At 40.6% G+C, this 22,938-nt stretch overlaps 3 protein-coding genes across 6 annotated transcripts; 1 reads left to right on the top strand and 2 right to left on the bottom strand.

Annotated features, from left to right (window-relative positions):
• Nucleotides 1–247: 247 nt before the first annotated feature.
• On the bottom strand, nt 248–6,153 carry HNRNPH2 (heterogeneous nuclear ribonucleoprotein H2). 4 transcript variants are annotated; one of them, XM_029929543.1, is made up of 3 exons: nt 6,039–6,153; nt 2,918–2,987; nt 248–2,443 (listed from the first exon to the last, which is right to left on the bottom strand). In XM_029929543.1, the coding sequence occupies exon 3, from the start codon at nt 2,388–2,390 to the stop codon at nt 1,041–1,043; it is 1,350 nt and encodes a 449-aa protein (XP_029785403.1). In that variant the 5' UTR covers nt 2,391–2,443; nt 2,918–2,987; nt 6,039–6,153; the 3' UTR covers nt 248–1,040. The 4 variants fall into 4 exon arrangements, with proteins under 4 accessions (XP_029785403.1, XP_029785405.1, XP_029785402.1 ...); XM_029929545.1 differs by having other exon boundaries at nt 6,051–6,067; XM_029929542.1 differs by lacking the exon at nt 2,918–2,987.
• A 181-nt stretch (nt 6,154–6,334) lies between these two features.
• Nucleotides 6,335–15,984, top strand: GLA (galactosidase alpha). Its single transcript, XM_029929541.1, has 7 exons — nt 6,335–6,645; nt 10,478–10,652; nt 11,643–11,820; nt 12,377–12,468; nt 13,963–14,124; nt 15,006–15,203; nt 15,579–15,984. The coding sequence occupies exons 1-7, from the start codon at nt 6,350–6,352 to the stop codon at nt 15,840–15,842; spliced, it is 1,365 nt and encodes a 454-aa protein (XP_029785401.1). The 5' UTR covers nt 6,335–6,349; the 3' UTR covers nt 15,843–15,984.
• Nucleotides 15,985–17,314: 1,330 nt separating this feature from the next.
• Nucleotides 17,315–20,066, bottom strand: LOC115283294 (60S ribosomal protein L36a-like). The gene is made up of 5 exons (XM_029929546.1): nt 19,959–20,066; nt 19,439–19,544; nt 19,167–19,234; nt 17,771–17,893; nt 17,315–17,478 (listed from the first exon to the last, which is right to left on the bottom strand). Exons 1-5 carry the CDS (start codon nt 20,064–20,066, stop codon nt 17,458–17,460), a joined length of 426 nt encoding a protein of 141 aa, XP_029785406.1. The 3' UTR covers nt 17,315–17,457.
• Nucleotides 20,067–22,938: the final 2,872 nt, after the last annotated feature.

The raw sequence follows: 22,938 nt of genomic DNA, 5'->3' as shown, positions 1-22,938 counted from the left end.
AAAATTAGTAATATAACAATGTATGTATAAAGATGCTAATACAAGTTTATAAAAATTTAAAAACAATTTAAATTTCAATACAAAAGAAAAATTTCATGATAGAGCATTAAAAAAAAAATCAAGCTGGGGGCGCCCAGCTGGCTCAATCAGAGGCCATGTGACTCTTGATGTTGGGGCCATGAGTTCAAGTCCCACTTTGGGTATAGAGATTAAACATTTTTTTAAAAAAAAATCAAGCTGTACAAGATTTTTCCATTTTTAAAAGGAAGATTTATTTAACAAGTTTCACTTAGTACAATACATCTAATGGAAATCACAATACAAGGAAAGATTTAAATCAAATCCTCATAATCTCATACAAATGACATGACCTAACTCCTAAGTATTGGTATTACATCTCAAAATTGTCCCAGATCTTAAAAAAAAAGTAAAAGTGTACACTCAAGTGCCTTACAGCATATTAAACCAAAAAGCTAGAATTAACAAACATGCCAAATGTTTTCACTTTGAATCGCAGACACAGCTCCTATATTTGAATTTTACAGAAAAGCATGTTTCTCAACATGCATCCAAAGTTTTCAGTGTACTGTGGTATAAGAGCAACATTTAACATAAGTGAAACTGCTTTAACCTAAATACGCTTACTGCTTAGGTACACACCTATAACATAACTAACTTGAGGAAAGCTGAAAGTTGTTTTAACAGTTATGGTCAATACTGAACGTTGTTATTACATCCTAGGTGAATGCTTCAGTGTTCAAAATTACTGAGCTTGAAGTTTTAAAACCTTAACTTCCACTTTACAGTAAGCATGAATCACAAGCCTGTAATTCGAAACTGTTAATTTGTTTTAAAAAAAGGAAAGAAAGAAAGAAAAAAAGAAAGAAAAGAAAGAAAGAAAGCTGGCCAAGAGTAATCAGAATCAATGATATTTCCCAATTACCAATCACATTGGATATGCTAGACATCCCTCCCATTCTACAACTCCCATAAATGCACAGCTTTTATTTCTGTAACAGCTGTTCAGTGTTGTTCTTTACTTAAGCGAGGTTTGACTGATAGTCACTGGAGTTTTCCTGCAGAACTTGGTCATATCCACTCATACTGCTCTGACCACCATAACCACCTCCATAGCCACCACTTAGCTGCTGGCTTGTAGGACCCCCATAACTAGACTGGTTGGATAAGCCCATCCCTCCCATCATTTGACTACCATAAGCACCACCACTTGCCCCCGCTGTAGAATTCAAAAAGAGCTCTACATAGCTGTGATCATAAGCGCCCCCACTCGTTCCTGCAGTAGAATTCAAGAAGAGCTCCACATATCTGTGTTGCATATTAGCTTTGTCTTTTGCCATAGCTGCCACAGCATCTTCATGAGTAGCAAATTCAACATCTGCCTCACCAGTAACTCGGCCATCGGGTCCAATTTCAATGTGCACTCTCATGGGGTTAAGAGGTGAGAAAAAATTGTAAATATCATTCTCAGTAGCTCTGTAAGGTAATCCCCTCATGTGTACACAGTGCCCTGTGGTGCTCTGGAAACTGGACCCACCGTCTCCATATCTATGATCAGACATTCCTGAAAAACAGTAATTGAGGTCTCTTCCAAATCTATCGGATCCAAAGCCATACCCATCATTATAGCCACCATAGTCATCATAGCCTCCATACCCTCCACCATAGGCACCACGTCTCATCCTTTCAAACCCAGCCCCTCTGCCAATGCTATTATACCCTCTGCCAGCCCCTGGCCTATCATAGGGACCTGGCCGCTGCATAGCCATGAGCTTGCGAGGGGGATCATAGTGGGTTCGGACCTCAGCTCTGCTACTCTTGAAAATTTCAATGTACCTGTGCCCTATTCTTTCCTTGTGTTTCTTTAAGGCCTTTTCAGCTATCTCCTGTGAAGCAAATTGCACAAAGGCTTCCCCTGTGCTCCTCCCCTGAAAGTCCACCGGCAGTGTCATCCCATTTGGCACAATTTCCAACCCTGAAAAGAACTGAACAATCTCTTCCTTGCTACAGCCAAATGGGAGTCCTCTAAGCCGGACGAAGCCATCGTTGGCAGTGTCAGGACTATTCGGACCTGTATGCTTCAACACCCAATCCATTTCAACACTGTTGGACTTGAATACTTCAACATATCTGTGTCCCATGGTTTCTCTGTCCTTCTTCAAAGCCAATTTCACTTCATCTTCAGATTCAAGTTCGACAAACGCTTCACCACTTGGTCTGCCTTCTCTGGTGTAGATGAAACGAATACCTGATGTGCCATTTTGGATTTTACAATCAGAGAAGAAACGCATCACTTCATCAGCTGAGCAGGACCAGGGTAGGCCCCTGACCTTCACCACGAACCCCTCCCTGCCTTCCGTGCTCAGCATCATGGTGACTGTTGGGATCTTGGTGGCAAGCTTGGCTCAATATGATTTTGATGTAACTGAAAAAAATTAGAAGATTATTGTCATGGAAAAATGTTCACAAAACAGTAAGAGAAAAAAGCAAATTAATATAAAACTCAATTACACTGATAGTTTCTTCTAAAACATTTATATAAATAAAAAGACCGCATCAAATTTTTATTTCATTCATCCAACAATTATTTACTCCATGCCTATTTATTTGTTGGATATCATTAATAGTGGTTATTTCTGGGAAGTAGGATTATGTGAGCTTTTTATTTTAAAAAACTATTTTCTTTGGACATTTCTGTATGTTCTAAGTTTTCCACATTCAGCATATATTAACATCATAGAAAATAAAAGCATAAAATAATGAACAGCAACAATCTCACTGGAAGATGTGAACAAATACAAGATGGCTATGCCTGATTACATAAAAATGAGAAACCTAATTACATCAAAGGTAAACTAAAACAGAATTAAAAGACAATACACTTTGAGAAGATACTTACACCAATACATGAATATCCTTATTATATAAAGAATTCATGCCAATTAATAAAATCAGGGAAATATTAAGGCCTAAGAGATAAATGGAAAAAAGACATTATGGGTAATCCACACATTCATTTTATATTTTTCAGTTGCCAAGTCCAGTACTTGGCTTCAGGATACAAAAGTCAGTAAGCCCAGAGAGGGTTTATGGTCCTAGAGGAGCATTATACATCTTTACTAAAGACAAAAAGACACATAAACATTATCCATGCTATGACAGAATCCTGTTCAGAGTAAAAGATACATAAAGCAGGGACAGCTTGGTCAATTCTAACAGTTGGCACAGAATTGTTAAATAAAATAGACTAACCAGTTCATGGATCCATAAATGAATTTTAAAAGTTACAACGGAGCATAAAATAGGATGAGGCAAGACATTAAGACTGGAAGGTAGAAATCATATCTTAAAGGCATTATTTGATGGACAAATGAGAAAGACCTTCAAAAGGTTTTAAACAGGGGAATGAGGGGAGGGAAAGGAAGGGAAGTGACATAATCAAAGCCCTTTCAAACAGATCACCCTGGCAACAGAGTGGAACTTCAGAGGGGGGTGGGGTGGCACTAGCAAGATCAGTTAGAACCCCAGTCTCTTTGAGACATAATGGATTCACCTAATGCAGCAGCCCTTTTAAAGAAAGAGAGGAAGGAGGTGATCTATGCATTCAAATCAGTGGAATCTGCAGGACTTGGTAACAGATTAAATACAGGGAAAATACAGACGTGAGGATACAGGAGAGTTGTCTGGGAAATGTTCAAACCTCATCAATCATCAGAAATGCAAGTTAAAGCCAGAATTAACCAACATTTTTCACCCACCAAGACTGAAAATTAAACAGTGAGGATAAGTCAATGGTAATATTCAGGGTCTGCAAACACTGCTAGAGGAGTGAAAAGAACACACAGTATTTCTGGAAAGCAACTTGGAAGCATGTATCACACCTTTTAATACAGTAAATCCATTTCAGAGTATGTGCCCTAAAGAGATGATCTGAAATTTCAGACAAAGATTTATGGAGCTACATATCCTTCAAAAGATACTTTATTAAGATAGAATATTACACGCTTAATTTGAAAATTATACAAATACTTAATAACATGAAGAACTACATATGCTATAATCTTAAGCAAACCAAGATCACAGTTGGTTTATAGTCTCAACCATGTAAAAAAATATATATGTTCATATATCCTTTGACCATGCTAAAATTCCTTCCAGGAACCTGGTCAACAGAAATACTCACAAATGTTCACTGCAGCACTGTTAGTAATGGCAGAAAATTAGAAACTTAACTATTGATCGATAGGATGATGGCTGAATGAATTACAGTATATACTTTATCCTTAAAATGGAATCCTATGCAGCTGTTAAGAAAAAACTGCCTCTAGACGCCTGGGTGGCTCAGTCGGTTGAGCGCCTGGCTTTGGCTCAGGTCATGATCTCACGGTTGTGGGTCTGATCCCCGCGGCAGGCTCTGTGCTGACAGCTAGCTCAGAGCCTGGAGCCTGCTTCAGGTACTGTGTCTCCCTCTCTCTCTGACCCTCCCCTGCTCATGCCGTCTCTCTTTCTCTCTCTCTCTCTCAAAAATAAATAAAACATTTTAAAAAATGTTTTTAAAAGAAAAAACTGCTTCTGTCCTAAGAAGATTTTCAAAGTGTATTAAATAAAAGGATATGCATAGTATGATCCTATTTTAAAATATAAGCATGCAGGTATATATGTACTAAAATGCACAGAAGATCTGAAAGCATAAAATACAAATCTGTTTTTTGAGAAAACAAACTGGAGGTTAGAGTGAAGTGGTTTTTGACTTTTTAACCAATATACTTCCATATAGTTTTAATTTTTAAAAACCACTGTAATTAGAACAAAAAATGTTAGAAAATATATATACATCAAGAATATGTTGAACGTTAATAGTGATTGCTCTCAGTGGCAGGTTCTTTTCAATCTTTTCAATCTCTTGTGCAGTCTTAATTTTCTGTAGGGATTAATTTTATTTCAGCAAAAATAACATTTAAGTGTTTGCTTTTCTGGGATTTGCTATAGCAGTATTATACAATTTTCTAATTTTGTATATGTGGATGCCGCATCTGACTTGGTCTGGAAACACTGGGCCTCTTGGAAAGAAAGTACAAAGTGTAATAACTGCCATAAAACTACACTGAGGATTCATCAAACATTTACTAATTGGCTATCATATGCCTGGCACACTGCATCTGCAAATAACAGTCTCCCTATAAACCATCTTTAGGTTTGAGTGACATATTTATGGACTGGTTTTTTGCATGCCTTATCTCTTGGTTGTCCAATCCCATTTCATGTCCCTGTAGCACTCTAGACATTAATATCCCTCTGTAGTGGCAGGGAGATTCCGTTTCCTTAGTTTATGTCCTGGGAAGGCCACCAGGACTCTGGTGCTGAAGTAGGAACCAGGATTCCATTTGTGGGTTAAGAAATTGTGTATTTATATGTGTGTTATACACCCAAATGCTGAGTTTCCTGGTGATGAATTATGTGTATTTTTTTAAATTTATAGTACACTGTTATTTTCTGAACGTCCAAAACTGAACAGGTAGATTGTTGTTTTAAGGGGGGGAAATGAACGTTATTTAAATATTCAATTCAGTAAAAACATCTATTGGGCGCCTCTTTCAGGCATACAGCATCTGCCTAGATGTGACTCTACAGAGAGAATTCACTTGGTGCCTCCCTCTACAGACAAATCAGTGGGACTGAGTGTCTGAATGGATGGACCAGCACTTCGGCCACTGGTCTGAATAATTTGTTTTTCCTAATTCCAGGGACGTGGTTTTCAAGCGTTTTCACCTTACGGTTTCTCGTAAGGGTCCCCTGAGACCCACCCAGACAGACAGATTTACAAAAACACAGACAGTCACCAACGTCCACCATTTCCCCACCAGGCGCAGCAAAGGCGGCTTCCCGGCACTGAGAAGGGGGGGAGGGGGGAGAGGGGGAGGGGAAAGCAGGGAACGAGAAAAGCGGAGGTGGCCCGCCGATCCTGCTTTGGTCTTCATCATCACCACCCTCGGGTCCCCAGTTCCCACCCACACACCAACCTCTAACGATACCGGATAATTTTCCTCCTTCTTCCCTCAAACGGTTATAGCGAGACGGTAGACGACGACCAGAACTACTTCTGCTCACGTAAGCGAGTGATCACGTGATCGCCTACGTCATGTGAGATCTCGGTCACGTGAGCAACTCTCGGCTTAAACTCGGGAATCTCTAAAGTGCCGCACTTCCTTCTGGTATGGAAATAGGGCGGGCCAATATCGAGAAACGAAGAGTGTTACTGGTCGTGGTACGACTTACATGACTGATCATTGGCCCGCCTCTGGGGATAACCGTCTCAGTTGCCCGAGAAACAATGACGTCATTGTTTAATAACTCACCGGGGATTGGTCCGCCCCTAAGGTTAAGCTTAAAAGCCCAGGTTACCGATGGAAATTTGTACTGCATTACCGTGGCGATGAAGCGTGAGAGGGGAATCCAGCAGCCGGGCTTCCTGCTGGCGCTTCACTTCCTGGCCTTGATTGTCTGGAGCTTACCTGGGGCCAGGGCCCTGGACAATGGCTTGGCGATGACTCCTACTATGGGCTGGCTGCATTGGGAGCGCTTCATGTGCAATGTTGACTGCCAAGAAGAGCCAGATTCCTGTGTCAGGTATCAGAGATACTGAGTACCCCCTTGCGCTCGCCTTTCCATGTGTTTGTCTGTCTCTTTGGCGAGATAGAAGGTCTCAGAGGGAATATTTGAACCCGAGTGAGAGCTCCCTTACTGCTGCTGTGTTGTTTTTATCTCCAGCAGGCTTCCCTGGATGGCAACTACCCCTAAACTTATGTTGCCACGTGACCCCTCCTGTTGTGGAAGTCGGGTCAGCAGCCCCTGCTTCTCGTGTCTGTGTGCCTCATCACCCAACTAGGGACTTTATCCATTCGCCATACATTTCTGTTCAGACCCTTCTTCTGGGTTTTTTTTTTATTTTTTTAAAATATTTTTACTTATTTTTGATACAGAGAGAGAGAGAGACCGAGCACGAGAGGGGGAGGGGCAGAGAGAGAAGGAGATACAGAACCGGAAGCAGGCTCCAGGCTCTGAGCTAGCTGTCAGCAGAGAGCCTGACGCAGGGCTCGAACCCACGAACGTGAGATCTGACCTGAGCCGAAGCCGGAGGCTTAACCGACTGAGCCACCCAGGCGCCCCCAGACCCTTCTTCTGAACTGCCTCTCTGCCAGGTACTAGTAGTGAGCACAGCTGGGGCGAGGAGGCGAGACAGATTAACACGTGCAACTTCTCCTTTTTTGGATCAGGAGTTCCTTGGCTGTAACTGGAGGGAGTTTAGAGAAACCGTGGAGTCTCAGATCTCCTCACTCCCTCTCCCTAGAATGTGGGATCCGGCTCTAAGGTTGACCTGGAAGAGCTTTATAAAGGTTTCCCCCACTATCTGGAAGTAAAGTCTTCCATAAGCCGAAATGACTTAAAGTAATGAAGCAATTACCACTAATTTATATGGAAAATTTTTGAGTGTTCCCAAACCCCAAAAATAACCTCTATTGGCTTTGATGCACAAAATAAATGGAGATAAATCACAGATGCTCACACAGTTCAAAGCTATGGTAGCTTGATACTGAGTGCAGTTACCGTCATATATTTCTTTTTGTCTTTTCCTTTTTTCCCCAGTACTGATTGTTTTATTTTTAAATAGGGAATTACTTTTTTTTATTGTGGAAAGAACACTCAGCACGAGAGCTACCCTCTTAACAAGTTTTTAAGCATGCAGTACAGTGCTGTCATGTGTAGGCACCTGTTGTACGGCACATTTCCAGAACTCTCTTCTTGTAAAACTGAAACCCGATACGAGTTGAACAGCTGCTCACTTTTCCCTCCTCCCCACAGCCCCTGGGAATCAACATTCTACTGTCTCTCTGAGTGTGACCAGTTCAGGTGCCTCACACAGGGCTGGACCTTCTGTGGCTGGCTTATTTCACTTCCCAGAATGTCCTCAACGCTCACGCATGTTGTTGCATGTGGCAGGATTTCCTTTTTTCTTTAAGGCTGAAAAATATTCCATTGCATATGTACACACCACATTTTCTTGATCCAGTCATTGCTTCAGGTTATTTGCATCTCTTGGCTCTTGGAAATCATGCTGCAGTAACATGAGAATGCATATATCTGTTCAAGATCCTGATTTTAGGTGTTTTTTTATTATAAATACCCAGAAGTGGGATTGCTGGGTCATAACGTAGTTCTATTTGTAATTTTTTTTTGAGAAACCTCTGTACAGTTTGCCACAGTGGCTGCACCACTTTATGTTCCCACCACCAGACTGATTGTTTTATTTTTATATCTGATAATAAAACTCATGCATGATGTTTGCAAAAAAAATGTAGATAGTAGAGCATAATGAAAATAAAGTTTTCCTGGCACAGAATACATGCTTTACAACTGCAAATTGTATGTATGTACTATAATTTATTTAATCAATCTCCTGTTGATATCTAGTCAGGCTCTTCAATTTTTTTTTATTATTGTGAAGCTGTGTTAACCATTCCTGTACATCATAAGACTCTTTCCTTAGAAATGTAATTACTGGATACAAATGTATACTCATTTTGTTATGAACCAAACTGTCCTCTCCAGAAGTTTAACAAATGCACATTCCCAAGAACAGTATGATGAATGTCTGTTTCCCCACAGTGTGTCCAACACTCCATTTTTGTCAATCTTTTAAAACATTGCCGGGGAGCCTGGATGGCTCAGTTGTTTGAGCGTTTGACTTTGGCTCAGGTCAAGATCTTGCGGTTCATGGGTTTGAGCCGCGCTGACAGTTTACTCGGAGCCTGGAGTCTGCTTGGGATTCTGTGTATCCTTCTCTCACTCTCTGTCCCTCCCCCGTTCACGCTCTCTCTCAAAAATAATGTAAAAAAATTTTTTTTAAAACATTGCCAATCAGGTAGGTGTTTTTATTTCCATTGACTGTTTTTTTCTTAATTATCATACTCTTTTTTAAAATTTTTTAAATTTATTTATTTATTTTTGAGAGACAGAGAGAGACCGCGTGAGCGGGGGAGGGTCAAAGAGAGAGAGAGGGAGACAGAATCTGAAGCAGGTTCCAGGCTCTGAGCTAGCCGCCAGCACAGAGCCCGACGCCGGGGGGTGGGGAGGGCTCGAACCCACAAACCACGAGATCATGACCTGAGCCAAAGCCAGACACTTAACCGACTGAGCCACCCAGGATCCCCATTGACTGTTTTTTAAGTGAAATATTTTGGGTTTGGCTTTGGAGTTTTACGTACGTTTGGTCTGTCAATACATTGTGAATATGGTGGTGGTTCTGACTTATGTTGGTTTGGTATGAACATATCAGACAGCAATTTATTTCTTTTATTATTTCTGGCTCTGGTATCATGAGGAGAAAGTCTTTACCTACCTGGACATAATATAGTTACCTCCATTTTCTAGTAGTATTTTTAGTGGATTTTAAAAATATTAAAATCTTTAATCTATCTGGACTTTATTTTCCTATAAGGAATTCCACACTTAATATATAGTAAATTCCATGGTACCAGATGGCTGGAAGTATTTCTTTCTGAACTTTGCCTTTAATTCCATTGGTTTGTGCATCCTAATGCTACTGGTACTATACCAGCTTCATTTATCTTTTGTAGAATGTTCATGTGTTTAATCTCTTGGTGAACATTTGGATCATGTTGCCAAGCTCCTTAAAAAGTCCTTTTGGGGTTTGTTCAGAGTTTATTAAACGTATAAAGGTGTGTTTTAAAATTGAGTTTTCTTATCCCAGAGCAAAATAATATCTCTCCACTTACTCAAATCATTTGAACATCATTCCTTTATTCATATGGATTCTGCACATGTGTTCATTTTATCTCTAGGTATTTTAGGTTTTCCTGTTGGGTTTGTTTTTTTTTTTTTGGTTGCTCTTGTAAATGGTATCTTTTTCTCCAAATAGGTTATTTTTAATATTGAAGGAAGTTGTTGATTATATTTATTTTGTAGTGTCTTACTTTACTGAACTTTCTTCTTAGTTCTAAATGTGTTTTTTTTTTGTTTGTTTGTTTGTTTGTTTTAGGAAGAGCTAGCAAGGAGGGGCAGAGAGATACACACTAGCACACTCCGCTCAGTGCTTGTCAGCACAGAGCCCAATGGGGCTCGAACTTATGAACTGTGAGATCATAAGCTGAACCAAAATCAGGACCCTGATGCTTAACTCATTGAGCCACCCACGTGCCCCTTTTCTTAGTTCTAATAGCCTTTTCAATTTCATGTATTTCTCATGCCTAATTGTTTGAGGTTTTTAGGGTGGAAGTACTTGGGCGGGGAGGAGAAAAAAAAAACACAGTCCATTTTACCTTGCGCTAACTGTGATTACTACTGAACTCTTACTGGGTTGAAAAAAAATTGCAAACCCCTAAGATGGATGCCTAATCATTTGTTTAGTGAATTGCAGTGATTCTTGCCTTTTCTGTTTCAGCGAGAAGCTCTTCATGCAGATGGCAGAACTCATGGAGTCAGATGGCTGGAAGGATGTAGGTTATGAGTACCTCTGCATTGATGACTGTTGGATGGCTCCCAAAAGAGATTCAAAAGGCAGACTTCAGGCAGACCCTAAACGTTTTCCTAGTGGGATCCAAGGCCTTGCTAATTATGTGAGTCTATGGATAATTCTTTCATTAAGGAGATTGAAAGCACTTCTGTACTGAAACTTGTTCAGAAAGAATTAGAAAGTAAAATAGCTGCTGTCATGTGAATATCAAATTGTAAGGGATATCAGGTGGAATTTTCACTCCATCAGCAGATCCTTGTTTTGGAATAGGTCTTGAGGCCTATCTTGAAGAAGTTCTCCTTTTGCCGAAACCACTGAATTCTGTAGGAGGAAAAAGGAACTTGGTTCTTGACATGTGTGTAATTATTTTCATGTAAGCTTTGAGGAGCTATTGCAATTGTACTAGAAACTAGAATTTTATAAGATAGAAGGAATATATTCAGGAAATTAAGGTATAATAGAGTTGGACACAAGTTAAAGGCAATGAAGATAGATTTATTCAGTATTATTCAATAGTCAAGCTCAATTCCAAATATAAGAAAGACAAGTGGGGTTTTATAGTCTGTGAGCAGACTTGAGGAGGTCAGTGGATAGAAAATTACCAAGAGGAGACATTAAGGGCGAGAGGATTCTTACTTAAGGCGGGTCAAGGACTTAGACATCAAGGGTGAGGAACTTGATCAGCTATCAAGAGTAGGGGAATGACTTAGCAGGATTCTTGCTGAAACAGCATGAGGCCTACTTGAGAAGAGAGCACAGAGGAGCCTAAGGTATGGTCATGGTGAGAGTGTTTGTCCAGATAATTGTATCATTGCCCTGGAAAGGTAACTTTTAGGATCCCATCAGAGAGAGATTAGAGTGACTGATAGCTTTCCCTTTAGTTCTGTGTTATAGATTACACATATAGGTTTAAACTCAGCAGAATTAGAGACTTTGTCTCCCAACTAACTCATCTGGATAATTTTGAGAGCTTGTAAAAAAAAAAAAACCCTGATACATGGTGAAGTATGCTTGTCTCTGCCCCTAACCTAGAGTGATTCTCTCTGCTTCATAATTCCCCTTCTATTGTGGTGATCTTTTTCTCTCATTTCAGGTCCATAGCAAAGGACTGAAGCTGGGAATTTATGCAGATGTTGGAAATAAAACCTGTGCAGGCTTCCCTGGGAGTTTTGGATACTACGACATTGATGCCAAGACCTTTGCTGACTGGGGAGTAGACCTGCTAAAATTTGATGGTTGTCACTGTGACAGCATTGAACATTTGGAAAATGGTATGTTTCATTCAAGAGATTTAGCCATGAGCAAAAGAAGGAACTTGGAGGCCAGGGCAACTGGAACATCCAAAGAGCTAATCTTCACATTTTAAATGCTCAGCCACAATACTGGAAATAATTATTCTCAATGTGCCAGAACTCCTACCTCTTCCCTTCAGTTTGTCCATGCGTTCATGCATGTAAAATGCATGCATGCCTAGTCATGGCTAATACTGTGCACATCTCATTCAGAAGTGCTCTGAATTCATTACACATATTAATTGTAACTCTTCATAACATCACTTGGGGAAAAGCATCAAGAATGTCAGTCACAGAAGAACATCTTCATTCCTGCCTTTCCTCAGTATATGCACCATCCATACTACCTTCTCAGAAGAATCCCAGTAGTCTGGGAAGTTCTAAACAGAATTTGAATCACAGAGCAGCCACCTCTCTCTGCTGTTGGTTTAAAATATTAGCACAGCCATTCTAGGCAGCCTCCTTTTAAAAAATAACACAGTGCCAGCTGGAAATTTCCTTCCTGCCCTTAATTACCCCTTGTTTTCTCATGCAGGTTATAAGCACATGTCCTTGGCCCTGAACAGGACTGGCAGAAGCATTGTGTATTCCTGTGAGTGGCCCCTTTATATGTGGAGGTTTCATGAGGTGAGCTAGTGAGCCCAGAATGCAAACGAGCCTTGCACATAGATTTTCAGAACTTGAGAACAGAGGAGAGAAAGGGTCTCCTTCAAAGTCCAGCCTTACTTGACAGTCTTATCCTACCATCTCTCTCAGGATCCACCAGTTCTCACCATCTCCACAGCTGTAAATGGAGTCTAAGCTACCATCACCTGGGAAATCAGTCATCTTTGAGTCTTCCCTTTGCCTCACAGCTCACTACCTGTCCACCTGCAATCCTATCAGTATTGTCTACAAAGTACATCCTAAACCAGCCCACTTCTTTCTATCTCTGTTGCATCCACCCTGGTCCTCCAAGCCACCATCATCTCTATCCAGACTGCATCATCAGCCTGGTCTGCTTCCCCTGTCCTCCTACCCCTATCCATTTTCCAAGTAGCACGAGAGTGATCTTGTTAAAATGTAAATCATAGTACTCCCCTGCTTAAAACCCTTAACTGGCTTCCCATTGCGCTTGGAATAAAATCAGACTCTGTTGATCTGGCCCTAGCCTATCTCCAACCTCCCATCACTCTTTCCATGACTATACTGGGCTTTCCTCCTGTCTCTCAAACACCCGAGCCTACTCCTGCCTCAGGGACTCTATACTTGCATTTTGCTTTCTGCCTGGTACATTCTTTCTCTAAGATTTTTAAATTGATGGCTCCTTCTTAACATTGAAGTCTCAAATCAAATGGCACATATTCAGACACCCCTCTTGACTCTAAAATAGCCCTCTATCCATTTATTCTTTATCACATTGATCTGCTGAATTTCCTTCTAAGAGCTTAGCACTGTATGAAATTATTGTTGACTGGCTTATTGTCTGTCTTCCCCACTAGAATGTAAGCTCCAGGAGGGCAGGGACCTTGTCTGACTTTATCACTGTATCCCTAGTTCATGGTAAGTGTTGAATAATTACTTATAGAATGAATCTCTGTTATTCTAATCCTGTAAAATATTCTCTCCCCTCTTTTCAACATCATAAACCTCTGGTACATACTCTACCTCCCTATCTATAAACTTTTATTCATTCCTTTAACAAATTATATGCCTAGGATTCAGATTGCCTAATCCTGAGTTTGTATGTCCTATGTAATTGTGCAGCTTTTTACTTATAAAGATCATTTTAGTTATTATTACAAAAGTGATGTATGTCTATTTTAGGAAAGTGTGAAAATATAGTAAGTTGTGAAAAAAAAATTAAAAGCTTTCCATAATGCCAATACTTAGTTACCATTTGGTATATTTCCAGTATAAACTATGTTAAAGCCATTTTAAGTAGGGATTTTAAATTATATGTCCTGTTTCTGAAGCAAACTTCTTACAAAAAAATTCTATTGTAATAGGGATTTTAGCTCTCCTCTTAGAGACCTTTAATCTGTAAACTAAAGACTACAGGTGCCTCCTTTAAACTTGACTGTTTTCATCTTGCAAGAATGTTAGTAGAGGTAAACAGAAGAGTTATGTTTGTTTTCATAGCCCAATTACACAGCAATCCGACAGTACTGCAATCACTGGAGAAATTTTGATGATGTTTGTGATTCTTGGCAAAGTATAAAGAATATCTTGGACTGGACATCTTCTAACCAGAAGAGAATTGTTGATATCGCAGGACCAGGAGGTTGGAATGACCCAGATATGGTAAGAATCTGAGCCCCCCCCTTGTCCAATCCCCTGCAGGGGGCCTGTTGCCAACTTGACTTTGAAGGTAAAGCAGAAGGAAAAGTTCCTGGAAGCAGGCTTTACCTGAGAGGACTACTCAGAGCAGGTTGCCGTAGAAAGTGGCTTCTCTGTGTCTAGGCGACTTTTTTTTTAATGTGATATTTTGTATTTATTTCCAAAATATTTTCTGTCCCTCTCTGGGTTAGGATTACATTTATTGCTCCATTGAAATCAAGCATAGAATTTGCTTTGGCCAATTAAATGCTATTTCTCCTCGGTCTTGTTGCATTCTGCCAGAATACAAAAAATCTTTTTTTTTCTCTTTCATTTTGTTTTTTAACTTATAATAGTTTATCGTCAAATTAGTTTCCATATAACACCCAGTGCTTCTCCCCACAAGTGCCCCCCTCCATGACCATCACACCCTTCCCCCTCCCCCTTCAGTCCTCGGTTCGTTTTCAGTATTCAGTAGTCTCTCATGGTTTGTGTCCCTCTCTCTCCCCAACTCTCTTTCCCCCTTCCCTTCCCTATGGTCCTGTTAGGTTTTTCCTGTTCTCTTGTTAGACCTATGAGTGCAAACATATGGTATCTGTCTTTCTCCGCCTGACTTATTTCGCTTAGCATGACACCCTCGAGGTCCATCCACGTTGATACAAATGGCCAGATTTCATTCTTTCTCATTGCCATCTAATACTCCATTGTATGTATGTATATATGTATATATATGTATATGTATGTATATGTATATATATATATATATATATATATATATATACACCACATCTTCTTGATCCATTCATCTAGGTGACTTTTAAAATGTTTCATTTTCTTATTTAAATTCTTGTTCTTCTTTGTCCCAGTTAGTGATCGGTAACTTTGGCCTTAGCTGGGATCAACAGGTAACTCAAATGGCCCTGTGGGCTATTATGGCAGCTCCATTACTCATGTCCAATGACCTCCGATACATCAGCCCTCAGGCCAAAGCCCTCCTTCAGGATAAGGATGTAATTGCCATCAACCAAGACCCCTTAGGCAAGCAGGGGTACCGACTTAGAAAGGTTAGTAAATAATCTTCTATGGGAGAAAATAGGAATTGGCCAGGATCATATTCTCTGCCTTCTAGTTTATAGTTCATCCAAATGTCTATTTTGTATATAAAGATGGAATGGCTTTATGCCTAAGTGCCATGTCTGTCCTGGGCCTAAATCTGTTACTTAAGAAGATGTGCACTGATCTTTTGAGAATATTTGCTTTTAATCTTCATATTCTAATCAGCAATGAGGCTCTTTTTTTCTAACCCTTACTTTATTTCCAAAACATGCTATAGGAAAGTGCTCAATAGTTCTGACAATAATACTGAATGCCACTACTAACAAGGCAGCTTCTTGCTAGTCACCAAACTTAGCACACCATTTTCTTGGCTTACTTTTCAGGAAGACAATATTGAGGTGTGGGAACGCCCACTCTCAGAATTAGCTTGGGCTGTGGCAATGGTGAACCTGCAGGAGATCGGTGGACCTCGTTTTTATACCATCTCTATTGCCTCACTGGGACAAGGGATGGCCTGTATTCCTGACTGCATAATCACACAGCTCCTGCCTGTGAAGAGGAAACTTGGGTTTTATCAGTGGACTTCAGATTTAAAAGTTCAGATAAATCCCACAGGTACGGTTTTACTTCACCTGGCAGAAAACTAGACCACGTCACGAAGTTTTCTTTTAAATGTGTATCTTGTTGCCAAAGTGACTACCCCACTGGTGTCTCCGTTTTCTTCCATTCCCACTTAAGCCGTCATTTCCTTCAATAAAATTTTCCACAGTGGAGGTTTTTTAAAAACTTCTAAATGTTTAGAGAACATTTTGGGGAAAAGCTTTTGAAACAAATGTTAACAGATGAGAGATAATAGCTGTAATTTATTGGGCACAATGTATGTGCAGGCACTTTTCTAGATGCATGAAGTATATGGACTCCTTTTAATCCTCACCAACAATGCTGAGTCAGCTACTTATCCGATATAAACTGCAGCCAGGATTTCAGCCCAAGGCTTCTAACTCTTGCACTGCTGAGGTGCTTGGAACAATCTTGTTCAGAAACACCCCAGCACTTAGGTTTCCAAGTCCCAAGGATTTGGGATTCAGATGGCTTACTTGTAATAGTTGATATATTGTGACCTAAAATACCAGAACTCTAGCCAGAACACCCTCTCCCCTTAAGTCACCTCCTCTCATGAATGTGATGAGACAATGACCTTCAGACTAGGGTATGTGGGAGTTACAGTTCTCTCCCTTTCCTACAATTCATTTGCCTGAGGACCAATACTTTTTTGCTTCTTCCAGCCAGCCTCATCACCTCCCCTTTTACAATCTCCCTTCTCCCGCGACTAAAAAGAATGCAATTCACCTGTCCAGAATGCACAGCACAAAAGGCTCACAAAATGTGTTAACTCCTTTGCCTATGAGGCAATTACCAATTATTTTCAATAATCATCAGTTGCTAAACAAGCCCAGGCTAATTCACCCATGAAAACCAAGTAACCTGTAAGAAAACTACTCCATCTCATTGAGATGTACTTACAGTTACTAAAATGTATTTATACACTTTGTCTCCAGTTTTGCCACACCAGTATGAAAAGCTGATCAGGAAGAATCAAGTATACAATAGTATACAAGAGGAAAATGATGTAAAATGTGTGACTTAGACATCTTTAAGAATTGACAGGTATCTCTGTTAAATTCCACTGCACAGCTTAATTCACTAGAAACTATCTACTGCAGTGGTTTCAACATGAGAATTTAGGTCTAATTTAAAATTTGAGGGGGGTACATCAAATTTTGAGTAATATTATGAGAGTAAGTCTGAGAACAGAATACATATAGTATGCTATGCCTAGAAAATTGTGCCTAATTTCCTCATTAAATGAAGTAGCAAGGGTATATGAGAAATCTCACTCTTAGTAAACTTATATTCACTGTATATAATTGTTACTGATCTCACCATGTTCGTGAATGCAGATCTCCACTTATGTCCCATGGTAACCCATTACCTTTGCTTAACAGCAAAAGGAGTTTCATGAACCCCAAGTAATTGACATGAAAATTGGAAAATCGCAATGTCTGATGAGAGTTAAACCAGTTTCGATTCAATCCAAAATGAGCACAGTACCCAGAAGAACCATCAAGCATAAATTTCCCCACAAAGGGAATTTTATTGAGGGCACTAGTTTATTTCACATTCAAAAGACCAACTACGACCAAATGAAGTGAAGTTAACCTCATGATTTTATTGTCTTCATAATACAACAAAGTATGAAACTTAGAACTGGATCACTTGGCCCTGTAATGGAACAGAAAAGAAAAGTGATTTTTTTATGTTGCAAAGAACCTTTACTCCATCATCAAGCACAGACAGAGTCTATCCTGAAAAGGATCACCATCTTTTATTAAGTCAATTTTCATTATCCTTCTCCTACTCATGCCTAAACCTACACCAAATACCTCATACCTTCAGCTAATGGATCTAGTTATTTTAAGAGGATTGCCCCATGCTTGATTCCACAATCAGTAAGTGCGGAGAAATGTTTACCTCTCCCAGGAGAAAAGATTGCACCCTCCACCTGCAATTTTACCTTTCTCTTCTTATCTCCTCCCAGTTCAAAATGCTTGCATCTCTTAATAGCCAGCATTCTCTTAGATCTGCAGTTGGGCTCAACACATTCAAGCCTCAGCACAATCTTCTTTGTAGTTTTAGCCTGGAAAAAAATAAGTCACACCCTTCATAAATCACTGGAAAAAAAATCTTTCTTCAAAAATAGCACGCTTTGGTTAAGGACTACTTAAAGGAAAATTTTTCAAATGACAGGATTGTCACAACTTGTCTTTAGCTATAGGGAGAAAATAAAAATGTGAACATCAGATTTAAGAAGAAATTTAACTGCAAAGGTACATTATCTAATTGCCATTAAACTCTCCATAAAACATTTCAAAGAGCTTATCTTATATACATTCATCATATACCACCTTCGACCTGTGGACTTTCATCAGCTTTATATAGTTGTACTCCACACAACCAAAAATGAGTCAACCCAGTGCAGTAAACCCAACTTTCTCATTAAACATGGTTAATAATTGTTACTTAAGATCTATTAATTCTCTGGAGACTACCTAAAACTATGTATACAATTTATGTGCATTAAACTGTATAACTCAAGGTACACTAATAAACTTTTCAAGCCCACTCCTGTAACCAGAATCCTACTGCTACCAGTTCACAAAATAAGCCAAAACCGAGGCAGAATCTCCCTGACTTTGAAACAAGTTAGCTGAATATGAGAAGGCTATCAGGTATTCCTTTTACCACCTTGAGATCAAACCATTTACAGCACCTAAATGAATGCCAAAGTTATTCCGTGGTGTTTTCTGGAACTACGCTGAATGAGCAAAGCACCAAAAGAAATGTTGTGTTGGTAAGAATGCTTCTCCAGGCACTGTGTACTTTAAGGGGTAGCCATTCACCTGGGGCAGAAAAGAAATTCATTTGGCCTGGATGAGAATGACAGAGAATCCAGGAGACCAGTGGAAGGCCTAAATGACAATTTTAAAGAGCTTTACAACTTCATGAGCTACATAGCTGACTGCAGGCTTCTGAGCTGAAAAGGTACTTAAGCGAGCAATTCTTACTGCAAGCAAAGGCTGAGGATTCACTAAGGCATGACATATAGGAAACAGGGCAAAGGAACATTACTCAGATACTCAAACTCCAGTTCTTAGGAAGGCAGGGCACATTCCTTTACTTGATGTCTGCCTCTTCAGTAAGGGAAGGACAAAAAAAAAAAACCCACTGAGAGGACACAGTATTGTAGAACAGGTTCAGGCCTGGGTTGCACTCCCAGCTCCACTGCCTACAGAACAGGTTAACAGAATTTCACTGACACATTACCTGTATTGGAGAAGTCTGGGCCAGGGAAAATGCAATGTTTTTACCACAGTAAATGGGCAGCATGTCAATCAGTAATTACTACTAACCTTTTTCCGGAAAATCGGCTTAGTTTGCCCACCATAGCCACTCTGCTTCCTGTCATAACGCCGCTTTCCTGGGAGGATAAAGTTATTTGTTACGGTATAGCAAAGATAATCAATCACAACCGCCACATGGTAGTCTTCCTACAGGTTTTATCTTTTTTTTTTTCCAGCAGAAATATCAATACTCAAATTAGGTAGAGGGCGCGGGGGACCGCTCATTTATTATACTACTATACAAATGATGCGTTAAAACAATTATGTACAGACTGTCTTACCCTGGGCATAAAGAGAATCTTTGCCCTTCTTGTACTGTGTCACTTTGTGGGGTTGGTGCTTGCCACACTTCTTGCAAAAAGTCCGGCGGGTTTTAGGAACGTTCACCTAGTAAATACACAGTTCAAAATAAGCAGGGTTATCAGATAAAACTACACAATGCCTTAACCGACTCAGCTGTGAAGCTAAGACATCCCATGAGGTCTCGACTCAAGATTTCTCGCTAGCACAAAACACTCAAGTAGAAGATGGTACAGCCGCATGTGTTTCCAGTACAGCGGCCTCCGTTGAGCCCCAAGGTCAGCACATTCCTTCCACCCCCAGCTACCTCTACCTCTTTGATCCCATTGCTTCATTTCCTGGCCATGAGGCCCAGTGCCTTCGGGGTCGACCCCGGCAACACTGGGTTTCTTTAGTACAACGAGTCCACACATGGGTCCAGAGCCACCCTGGGACGGCACCACCAAAGGGGATATGAAGATTAAACTGGATGTTAGCGGGCCCGCTTCCCCAAGGTCCTACCATGGCTGCAAGAAGGCTATCGGCACGGAAAGGAAGAGGAGGAGCCGGAAACGGAAGTATATAGGTTTCTAGTCGCTCTTGCTCATGGGAGTTGGGGAGAATGACCATAGAGTCTAAGGCTCCGTGAGCATCGCCACCTGGCGGCTGAAGCGACCCGCTTCGGAGCCGTGGGTGGGAGTTTAAGGAAGAGTTCAGCCTGAGGCAGATCCTCTTCGACTTCCTCAGGCCCTCCAGCTTTGCAACGTTTCCGCACTTCATCACTTTCTGTGGACGCTGCTACGTACCAGCGTTAAATGAAGGAAGCAGTGCTCGTTCTAGACCCTTGGGCTTCCTTGTCCAACTATCTCTGAGGGAAGCGAGGACTAGGGCCAAATGGAACAGCCCTACTCACCCATGTTCCATCACTGTACCACTTCAAGGACACTGGGAACATCTTTTGACAGTGAACTGCTCGTTCACTGAAGGCTTGGAGGGAGGCAGTGCCATATTTCATTTATCACATGGCTGTTTGGTCTATTCAGCAAATGTTTATTGAATTCCTATTCTGTGTTGGGCACTGTTCTAGGAGAGGTACACAATAATAAAATAATCACTCTCATAAATATATAATTACAAAGTACTGTACTTTGCAAAAATAAGTACCTTTTTATTGAAGGAGCAAGTTGGGTGCCCTGGGTTCTGAAAAGAGACCATGAAACTTTTCACTTCCCGCAATAGCAATAAACAGACAGAGAGATAGTATCCCGCCGCTCTTCCCTTCCCTGCGTACCTGGCAGACGGCGTGTGCCAGGTTTCAAGAGTCCACCAGAGCAGCACCTGAGCTGGTGCGGTGCTCAGTGCTGACAACCTGGAGTGTGCTTCAGATTCTATCTGCTCCTCCCGTGCTTGTGCTCGCTCTCTCTCTCTCTCTCTCAAAAATAAATATTAAATTTAAAAAAAAAAGAGTCTAGCAGAGAAAGACTTCAGTGTACTGAGTATTTAAAATTGGCTCAGTTCGTTAAGTCTCCAACTTAGGCTCAGTTCATGATCTCAGGTTGTTGAGTTCAGCCCTGCATGGGACTCTGTGCTGACAACATGGATCCTGCTTTGGGTTCTCTCTCTCTCTCTCTCTCTCTCTCTCTCTCTCTCTCTCTCTCTCTGCCCCTCCCCAGCTTGTGCTTTCTCTCTCATAAATAAATATTTAAAGAAATGTTAGTAAAAAAATAAAATTGATTGTCTCATAAAATTATCACAGTACTTTTAGGAAGTAGGTGGTACTATTATTCCCATTTTACACACGAGAAAGTTGAGGCCATGGGCTATTCAAATAGGATATTCAACATTTGCCCAATGTTGATGGTATTTAGTGGAGTCAGTATACAAACACAGGTGATCTGACTCCATATTCTGGGTTTCTTTAACATTATACAATATGGCTATTGTGGCCTGGTAATTGTAATAGCTAACAATTATTGAGCACTTCGTATATACCAGGCATTCTCCTAAACACCTTATTTACTACCTCTTGTCATCTAACAATCCATGTAGTGTGAACCATTAAGAATATATCACAGGTGAGGAAACTCAGGCACAATACAAGCGTTTATTTTGTGGAGCTGAAATTCCATCCCAGATAGTTCTAACACCACAGCCTTGCACATACCCACAACATCACACAGGGGAAGCAGAGGCATCTGCAGGGTAGAGGATGATGACGTAAGCGAATTGGGCAGGGATTACAGAAGGGGTACCAGTGACTAAGGGCTAAGAAACTATGAAAGCTTGGGATCTCCTGCTTGCATAACTCTCCAGGAATACCCATGAGTCCAGAGCTGATTCTCTGATCATCCTCTTTGTATTGGATGGTCTTTGGGAAGGAGACAATAAAAACATTACCACTATCTGCTACATTTCCTAAAACTTTCTTTGCCAAACAGCCAGCCCATAGTTTGAGCAGTTTCTTCTTCTCTTTGGGATCTTAGATAGTCTTACTGACCTTTGAGGAGTTTCTACAGGGTTTTGCTGTTAGTCGCAGGGAAAAAAGAAGACAGTGAACATGGCCCCTGTTAGTCTAAGCAACCTTAGTTCTTTCTATTACACCTCATGTGACATGGCTTTGGTTTTGATTTACTTCACTAATCCTGGTCTCTGTTTTGGACATGCTCCTGCTTAATCATTTTTCCTGAAACAAGGTGCTCAGAACTGAATACAGAAGTCTCGATATAACCTGACTTTACAGAGTAAATGACCTATTCACTTTCCTCTGTCTAGGTATTTTACTTCTACAAGGAAGCCTAATATAACCTTGGATTTTCTGGGAGCCAGGTTACTGACCTGACATTTCTCTTGATCACTATCAGCAAAAACTTCTGAATCATTTTCACAAGTGCTACTGCAATCCCACTTTCACCTGGAGTCCTTTGAAGTACAATTCGGTGCCCAATTATGGGACACAGCCCTTAGTTCTGGTAAAATACACTTGGTTCAAGTTGGCTTATCACACCAGGTGACTAAGACCTTTTTTGCAAAGTGAATGCTCCAGTTCTGTCATCCAATCTAGCTCACAACAGCCTTACACCATTCCTAGATCAGCTAGGCTACCTTCTATATCTTTCTCAAAGTTAATTAAAAAATGTTCAACAGGATAGCACCAAAAACAACTTTATGTTACATCAGGAATCTTCTGAGGTGACATTAGGCCATTTATTTGCACTATTTGGGTGCAGCCCTTCTGTCATCTAGACAAGTGTGTTAGCGAAGGGCTCATGGTGCAAAGATAGTGAAAAAATGCCTAGGTTTATTTTCCCCTATCCCTTGTCCCACTTTCCCTTGTCCAGATCCCCCATTGTATGCTTATTAATTTCCAGTCCCCACTCCAAGATGGCCCTTGAGAAGGGATAGGCCATGTGTCAACAGGTAGCATCTGACTGAAGAAAAGGGGAGGGGAGGAGAATGTCTGGCCAACTCTCAGGCAGGGGACAAGAGCAGTGGTTCAGAGGTA

The sequence above is a fragment of the Suricata suricatta genome, chromosome X (assembly GCF_006229205.1).
Source record: "Suricata suricatta isolate VVHF042 chromosome X, meerkat_22Aug2017_6uvM2_HiC, whole genome shotgun sequence".
Lineage (NCBI taxonomy): Eukaryota > Metazoa > Chordata > Mammalia > Carnivora > Herpestidae > Suricata > Suricata suricatta.
The sequence above is the reverse complement of the archived record's forward strand: the minus strand, read 5'-3'. Positions and strand labels throughout refer to the sequence as shown.